Raw genomic sequence first — 8,738 nt, 5'->3', positions numbered from 1 at the left:
TTTGAACTTTGAAGTCTTCTCTTTTTCCCCCGGCCAAGCTGACGAATCTCATACAGTATATCGATCTTTAGCATCACGACCAAGAGTTTTTGCATCCTCCTGAAAATTATTTTGGACAAGTCACAATAATGCAGTTTAAATGAACATAAAGATGTTGCAGAAATAACAAAGAGGCCATAAATACATGAACTATGAATCCAATTGTCTCATCGTAGCCAAGAAGTTCCTTCCACTGCTTTCCAATGCTTAGCTGCAACAACACCGCCAACAAGATATCAGCCCGAAAAGAAAAGCCTCAAATTAACAGAACCTATCTAGGCCCTTTGTTAACTGACACAACAAAACCCCATCGCCACAAAATTAAACCAACAAATGTGTTTTAAATGAACATAAGAAGAATCAGATTCTCTTATCCTGTAGTCTCCCTATTAGTTTTTGTTTAAAGACCTCAGAAAATTCGCTAACTACATGTTGTGTTTCCACAGACTTACCTGAGCGTCCTCATTTGCAGCGTTCTTTGTCCACAGAGAGATCTTGTCTCCTCTCATCCTGAAGTTCAAAACTGCCCCACAAATCTCATCTCCTTGATCAAATTGCTCACCAACCAACGCAAGTAACTAAAAACAAGGAGACAAAAAAACATCACAATATGCATCAAACAAGCAGCATGGCCAAGGGAAAAACTATAATGAACCTCCGAAAGTTACAAAATACCGTGTTAAGCCAATTGGATTCTAGTGTAGCTTTAGGGAACATCATAGTCCACTTCCCTCCATTAGCACAGATAGGATCTTCCCATTTTGGTTCAATCTTATGTTTGAAGCAGTAGAGATCTGCCCCAGGAACCCACTTGGTTGGAGAATGGATGTTATTGTAAAGACTGCATCAAGTAATCAAGAACAGCCCTTTAAACTTATGCCTTCATCACATATAAGGAACCTAAAACGAAGAAAAATAACTCGGTACAAAAACCAAACTTAGCTTCTTAGATGGTAACAGATGATTAATATTTCTAATGTATACAGTATATTCCTAAGTAAAGACTACGAAACTTGAAAAACTCCAAGAAGCAACGGTTCTATAAGGTAAGTCTAAGATAAAGGCACAAATGCATCCGTAACCATTAGAATCATGGAGCTCAGCTATCGAATCCCTTAATTTCTACTTGTCCTGACTTAGACTATCTCAAATTCACTCCAGCTTAGATTTGTTCTCAGTGAAACCAAAGATCATAGCAACGGAAAGGGAATATTAAACATCAATCTCACCTCCAGAACTCTTCGATAGAAGAGAATTTGTACAACGATCTCAAAGAGCTTCCCCATGTGACTTGATTCGATTTGGAAGATGGAGTATCGAACCAAAATGCCCAAGAATTCTGGAACAAGTGCGATTTCTTGATTACGGTGGTTGATTTCTTCGACGCGTAGTCGTTCCCACCGGAAAGGATCGATTTCTCCTTCGACAGAACTTCCTCTTCGCCGGAGATAGCCCCCTTAATCGCCGGAACATGCTTCTCTTTAAGGCGAGGTTTCGTCGGGGTGTTAGGATCGATGTTCTCTGCGGCCATAATCGTCGATACTGAAGAATCTTCAACCACCACCATTTTCTCTCTTGCTCACTCGCTCGTTCGCTCGCTCGATCAGTTAGTTACTTTTCCGTTCACTTCGCTCCGTCGAGTCTGTTTAACAGTTACAGACGGAGATGAGAGAGAGAGACAGAGAGAGGTCTTTAATATAAAGCCCAGCTCCAGTATTGTTTCACTATTCAAAATTTGGCCCATTAAAGGCCCATATTCAAATGCGCGGGGATTTTCTTATTTTTTCTTTTTTTTTTCATTGTAAAGCAGAGCTATGCATGTGCTATTTGAATATGGCCTATCTGATTATATAAAGCTCGATGTCATATTTACTTATTAACAAGATCGTAACACGTGTTAAATATATTAATTAGATGTTGACACATGTCAATTTTTTTTCATAAACGTGGTAGGACAACTAACTATATTTACAGAATTTATATATTTATATTTTTATATAAAAAAAATTCTAAATCAAAAAAGAAAACTAACAAAATCAATATATTTTCCATTGTATGCTCGTTATATTATATATGTGTTCTCAATAAATTTGACATGTGTAAGCTAAAACTTAATTTATTAAGCATGTATATTAATCAATAAATAATGAATAACAATGTTAAAAAGAAAACATAAGTTATTTAACATAATTTTAGTCAGATATAAATTGTATTATCGTTTTAATATAAAATTTTATTTTACGTAAGTACACAAAACCTTGAAAGAATAATGAACTTAAAAAGAAAAAAATTCAATACATGATGTGTATTAGTATAGTTTTACATGTTTTATTTTAAAATTTTTAATGCATGTAGTAATATGAGAAACCTATAAAAAATAGAAAAATGAGTTTGTAGGAATGAAATATTGGTTAATTGATTAAAATTGACCAAATTATTACTTATGAAATTATGACATTTAGAAGAATAATATTTAGGATATTTTTGGATTACAAAAATTTTGTGGATGTTAACTGACTTTTTTTATTGATTATTTTTATTGTTAAATTTAAATTACTAACTAATATACATATTCTCTCATATGATGCTCATATTATTTTTGCTATTAAAATTTAAACTCTAATCCATGAAGAAGTGAATTATGGTTTTACAATGAAATAGATAGTTAGATGTGATTAATAAACTGAATGTCTAACGATGAAATTTATTTTAGATTAAAAAATTTTAATTTAAGAATATTAGTAATTTTTTATGTTTGATTTTATAATTTCAACACATGTATTTTTGTAATGCATATGTTAAAACATAAGATAATTCAAAATAAATTATAATTTATAGGAATAAATCTTCAGTTATTTGATGAGAAAGTCTCTATATCTTTATATATGTTTTTATTTCTGAGGAAAACACGTCTCTCAGAAAACCCTCGGAAATTTATTAATTCGTCTGTAATTTCTTGGAAATTTCTGACGAAAACCGGGTCGTCGGAATATCTTCAGAAAATTTACAAAAATTCTGACGGCTTTTCGGGGGGGGGGGNGGGGGGGGGGGGGGGGCAGAAGATCATTGGTTTTTTCTAAGAGATTTCCGACGGATTACTGAGAACTTTGATATTATGATCCATTCATTCTCGCTTCACAAGCTGATCAAGTATGCTACATTAGATATCCACAGGCAACCAAAGCAAACGATCCTTGGATCACTGTGATGTCAGTAAATCTTAGAGGAAGGATTGTTGGGATTTTCGATGTTAGTGAACATGAACCTATGCAACAAAACTCATTGAGTACCATAGGAGCGGTTCACCATTCTCTAGAAATTGATCTTGTCATTGATTTCACCAACTTTGTAGATGACGAGGTTTACGATGATTATGAGGAAGAGAGTGGAGAATTTAAGGATAATTTTGATTCGGACAATTTTGAATATTCATCGGATAAAGAAGACGAGGAATAAATTGTATTAATTTTGTATTTTATTCTATTTTCATAATTATATGTATGTATCTATAAAAAACATGGAAATAAATTTTAACTCTTGAAGTTTTCATATAATATTTGAATTAGCAATTATATATATAATTTGGTATGTATTTGTATACTTATATATTAAATATATATATATATATATATAAGTCTCGATATTACAGACGGGTAACCAAGGAAACTAATATAGCCTCGCAAATCTGTCGGACAATTCCTCAAAAATCCGTAAGAAAATTCAGAGGGCTGCCCGAGGGAAGACGAATGTGGTCAGATTAAGGAAAAAAACTTGTATCCTAGGAAATCCCTCGGAAATTTCTGATGAATTACCGAGGCTTAAACCACATTCTCTGAAATCTGTCAGAAAATTCCTCCGCTTCCTCTGAAATTCGTCGGAAACTTCTGACGATTTTTCTAGGGTTTTTTTTATTTATTTCAAGAATTTAGTAGTTTTGATACATCTAATGTGTTGTCTAATATTATAATAAGCCATATATATATATGTATTATGAATATATATTTTTCAATTATTTTATTTATTATGTTTTTTTTTTGTTAAAGGGTATTCAATTAATAATATATGCCCAATGGGTTATTTCCGAATTAGGCCCATACAAAATCCTCTAAGGGTCCGACCCAATACATCAAACCAGACAAAACTAATGGGATACAAAACCGACCGGATTCACAAACCGAACTAAACCGGTCTCTGAAAACCTTAATCTACAAACGAAGAACTCACTGTAGCCGCCGTCCAACAGATCTGCGGATACTTACCGGAACATGACCTCCGGTAAGCCTGGACGATGTTAGCCGAACGGAGATGGTGATTCAAGATCCGTTTCCATCCCGCCACCGTAGAGCCGTGTTTAGGAGGAGGAAGAGAACCGAGCTCCTCGTCGTCAAGGAGGCTTCTTGCTCAGTCGTGAGGGAGAGATAGTAGGGAGTAGATGAAAGGACATTCGACGATGGCTTAGCTTCACCGGATCAGAGACTACCTCTCCTATCGAAACCAATCCCGCGAAACCTCCAGAATCTCCGGTTCCCAAATCTAACTATCTTCCTCACTCGTTCCTCGCCGTGAAACTCCTTCTTCCATTCTGTGTTGCTACTCCGCCGGTAGAGCTCTTACCATAGGAGTCTCGCAGATGCTTCTCCCTTCCACTACTCCCTTGATCTTGATCCAATGGTGCCGCCGAGAAGATGCAGAGTCGCGGATGAAGAACCATGAGCCGTAGGGTCCTCATCGTCACCGGAATTGACTGAAGACCCGCCGTCGGTGCATGAGATTGTGATCAGAAGACTCTCGAGTTTTGAGAGAGAAATCGCCGAGAGTGAGATTCACGCGCGCGACTTCTCTCAAATGATTTCTATGTCTTTTATTTATTTATTAAGTTTCTAAGCTAAAAAAAAGTTTTCGTCGTGTTTCTATTACGTTTTTAAACAAAAAAAATTTAAAAATCGTATTTTTGTGACTTGTTTACGTGTTTACATGAATTTCCATTTTCGAAACGTTTCGGAAACGGGAAACGGATTTTAAACATAGTTTCCATGCAATATAGTATTTACGTTCACGCACTCTATGTTAAAAAAAAAATATGGGTGGTCGTGTATATCTGTTGAACACAATAATCAGATGCATACATAAATATTAAACCTCTCTAGAGTAGTGTACGAAATATTATTATTAAAAAAACATCCTTTTCTTTATTATCGAAGTCTCTTTACTTTGGATGTGGATGGTTTTATTATTTGGCTTGCTGACACAAAGCGTATCAACTCAGGAAAGAATTGTGTAATCGGTTTAATTTAGAAACTAATTTTCATAATATAGAAGAAAAATCAAAAGGATGGTTTTTAGTTCTTGTGGGAGCACGTCTCTGAACATGAATCCACGCATACTGAAACTTTCTCCACATGATCTGCATGCCCCATATATAAAACAACAAACCATAATATTAGTATTGTAAACTGAAAACTAAGACGACCTTTATAAAGAACTGAAGAAAAAAAAAAAAACTTACCTTTGTCGTCGATTGATGAGGATGAAGCACAACGATCGGTAGCACATCCGAGGTTGCAGAAATAATCAGTATGATTGATTTCTTTTGATTTTGCCTCAATAGAAAGTGCACGACGTTTACACTCCTTGACACACACAATGACACAAAAGGACAGAAAAGTTTTCTATAACCGATCGATAAAATACCACACCCGGCAAGACAACCTACGTAACATAATTTAAAAGACAAAACAGCCTCTGTCTCGATCAACATGTTCCCCATCACCAACATCATCACCACTAAAATGGCTATTCTTTTGTTCTCCATTTACTTTAAAGTACAAAGAATTTTTTTTGTTGTTCTTTTTTTTTTTTTGGCAGAGAATATTAGAAATATTTTTGATTGAAAGTGTGATTGTTTGTTTGTGTAACTAAGGTTTATTTATAGTGATAAGTTGGTAGCTAGAGCAGTATATTCAATCATATATTTTTAACGTTTTGAGTTTTTAATATGATTTTGATGATTTTAGGGAAGTTATAAAAAAATCATGCCAAATCTATATAAAATCATGAGATTTAGATTTCTATAATTGTTAATTAAACAATATTCTAATACATATCAAATCTAATGATACAGAGAAGCAATAATTGTACTCAATTAATCTCTATCGAATATTTTACCATAAATTATATAACACAACACAAAAACAATGAGTTAGAAAATATGTAATTGTGATAAAATGATTAACGTACGAAAATTAATATCGAAACTTTCCTTTTTTTCTTTATACCACTAAGAAAATCATGTACATTTGATACAAACCCGTTTCACCAGTTCTCTGATGGTTGAAAATGAGAACTAATCAACTAAAAATGTGCATCTTTTAATAGTAAAGAAAGATCAGAAGCAACTAGAGATCATACTCCCATATGTGTCTCCATTTGAAGTCTTCTCTTTTTCCCCTGGCGAAGCTGTGACAAGTGAAACTGTGAATCTCATACAGTATATCGATCTTTAGCATCACGACCAAGAGTTTTTGCATCCTCCTGAAAAAAAGAACAAATTGGACAAGTCACAACAATTGCAGGGAGAATGTAGTTTAGTTTTAGGAGAACACAAAGATGTTGCAGAAATGATACATGAACTATAAATCCGATTGTGTCATTGTAACCAAGAAGTTCCTTCCACTGCTTTCCAATGCTTAGCTGCAACAAACACCGCAGTAAAATATCAAAACCATGATCCTGGCCCTAGTTTACTGAAACGATGAAACCCAACTGCTACAAAACTAAGCCAATGTATGTATGTGTTATTGTGTGAACGAGATTAGATTCTCTTCTTGTGTATTTTCCTCATTAGTTTTTGGTTAAGAACTTGGGAAAATAAGGAAGTTCACTAACTACATGTTATATATGTTTCCTCAAGAACAAGTTTTTTTTTATATTACCTGAGCATCCTCATCTGTAGCGTTCTTTGTCCATATAGAGATCCTGTCCCCTCTTGCTCTGAAGTTCAAAACTGCCCCGCAAATCTCATCCCCGTGGTCAAATTGCTCACCAACTAACGCAAGTAACTAAAACAAGGATATACAAACATCACAAGATGAATCACAACAAGCAGCATGGCCAAGGGGAAAAAACTACTACAATAAACTCCTGAAAGTTACAAATACCGTGTTAAGCCAATTGGATTCTAGTGTAGCTTTAGGGAACATCATAGTCCATTTGCCTCCATTAGCACAGGTAGGATCTTCCCATTTCGGATCAATCTTATGTTTGAAGCAGTAGAGATCGGCCCCTGGAACCCACTTGGTTGGAGGATGAATGTTATTGTAAAGACTGCATCAAGTAATCAACAACAGCCCTTTAAACTTATCACATACAACTGATACAAGAAGTTAACATGTTTTTAAACTCATCCATCCATGACACAGATATAAGATTCCTTAACATAGAATAAAATAAGGCACACAAAAACCAAACTAGCTTGTTAGATGGAAACAATAAATGAGAACCTGATCATTATTCCTGAGTAAAGAAAAAAGTACAGATACCAGTGTAAGCATTCTCCAATACAAAACTTGAGCAAATCAATGAAAGCAACGCTTCTACTCAATCAAATCCATGAATCCATTCCAATTCCCTCTAGCTAAGATTTGCTCCCGTAAATTCATAAACAAGAAAGAGAGATCTGACCTCCAGAACTCCTCGATAGAAGAGAATGTATACAAAGATCTCAAAGAGCTTCCCCATGTGACTTGATTCGATTTCGAAGGAGTGTCGAACCAAAATGCCCAAGAATTCTGGAACATGTACGATTTCTGGATTACGGTGGTTGATTTCTTCGACGCGTAGTAGTTCCCACCGGAAAGAATCGATTTCTCCTTCGACGGACCTTCATCTTTGCCGGAGGAGATAGCCTTAATCGCCGGGACATGCTTCTCTTTAAGGATGTTCGTCGGGGTGTTAGGATCGATGTTCTCTGCAGCCATCATCGTCGATACTGAAGAATCTTCAACCACCATTTTCTCTCTTGCTCACTCGACCAGTTAGTTACTTTTCCGTTCGCTTCGCTCCGTCGAGTCCGTTCCTAGTTTGACGAACGGTGGAGAGAGACCGTGGTATTTATTCTTTAGTTTAAAGCCCAGTTTTGGTCCATCAGGCCCATTTAAGACTGTAATCATAAATACGATGATTTATAAGACTGTAAAGAATAAATTGTCGTCATATTCACTAATTTTTTTTACTGTTATTAATATATACTTCATCTGTACATTATTAGAATACATAATGTTTGAGGAAGTTTTCTTCGTATCACAAAAGATTATTTTAATGTATTTAATGTATTTTCTTTTTTAAAGTCAAATAATAATTTAATATTTTTATTTTTATAATACATAATTATTAAATGTATATATATTGCAATTAAATGACCATATCAAAGCTAAATTAATGTTCACTTTCCACTTTACGTCTCTATATAACATTCCATCTCGTATAAACATTTTTAATCACAAACAAAAATATGAAAATAATTATCAATTTCTTTCCGATAAAAATGATGGTTATTCTGCTTCTTCTTGCATCTGGCCATATTCATGCTATTTCATTCTATACAAGACAAAAGTGCAAAAGCATTAGTAAACCAATATCCAGGCGTGACACATCCATTTTATCCTCCAAAACATGGAAAACATCCACTACCACCACTATCA

At 34.7% G+C, this 8,738-nt stretch overlaps 2 protein-coding genes and 1 pseudogene across 2 annotated transcripts; all 3 read right to left on the bottom strand.

The window, feature by feature from the left end:
• Positions 7 to 1,688, bottom strand: LOC104743610 (eukaryotic translation initiation factor 4E-3-like). Its single transcript, XM_019235328.1, has 5 exons — positions 1,269 to 1,688; positions 715 to 880; positions 492 to 617; positions 185 to 250; positions 7 to 99 (listed from the first exon to the last, which is right to left on the bottom strand). Exons 1-5 carry the CDS (start codon positions 1,604 to 1,606, stop codon positions 49 to 51), a joined length of 747 nt encoding a protein of 248 aa, XP_019090873.1. The 5' UTR covers positions 1,607 to 1,688; the 3' UTR covers positions 7 to 48.
• LOC104743609 lies at positions 5,379 to 5,851 on the bottom strand (annotated as a pseudogene).
• LOC104741547 (eukaryotic translation initiation factor 4E-3-like) lies at positions 6,282 to 8,120 on the bottom strand. The gene is made up of 5 exons (XM_010462432.1): positions 7,720 to 8,120; positions 7,197 to 7,362; positions 6,972 to 7,097; positions 6,664 to 6,729; positions 6,282 to 6,570 (listed from the first exon to the last, which is right to left on the bottom strand). Exons 1-5 carry the CDS (start codon positions 8,046 to 8,048, stop codon positions 6,520 to 6,522), a joined length of 738 nt encoding a protein of 245 aa, XP_010460734.1. The 5' UTR covers positions 8,049 to 8,120; the 3' UTR covers positions 6,282 to 6,519.

Source organism: Camelina sativa, chromosome 14 (genome assembly GCF_000633955.1).
Source record: "Camelina sativa cultivar DH55 chromosome 14, Cs, whole genome shotgun sequence".
Taxonomy (NCBI): domain Eukaryota; kingdom Viridiplantae; phylum Streptophyta; class Magnoliopsida; order Brassicales; family Brassicaceae; genus Camelina; species Camelina sativa.
Note: the sequence above shows the minus strand (reverse complement) of the source record. Positions and strands in the feature narration are given on the sequence as shown.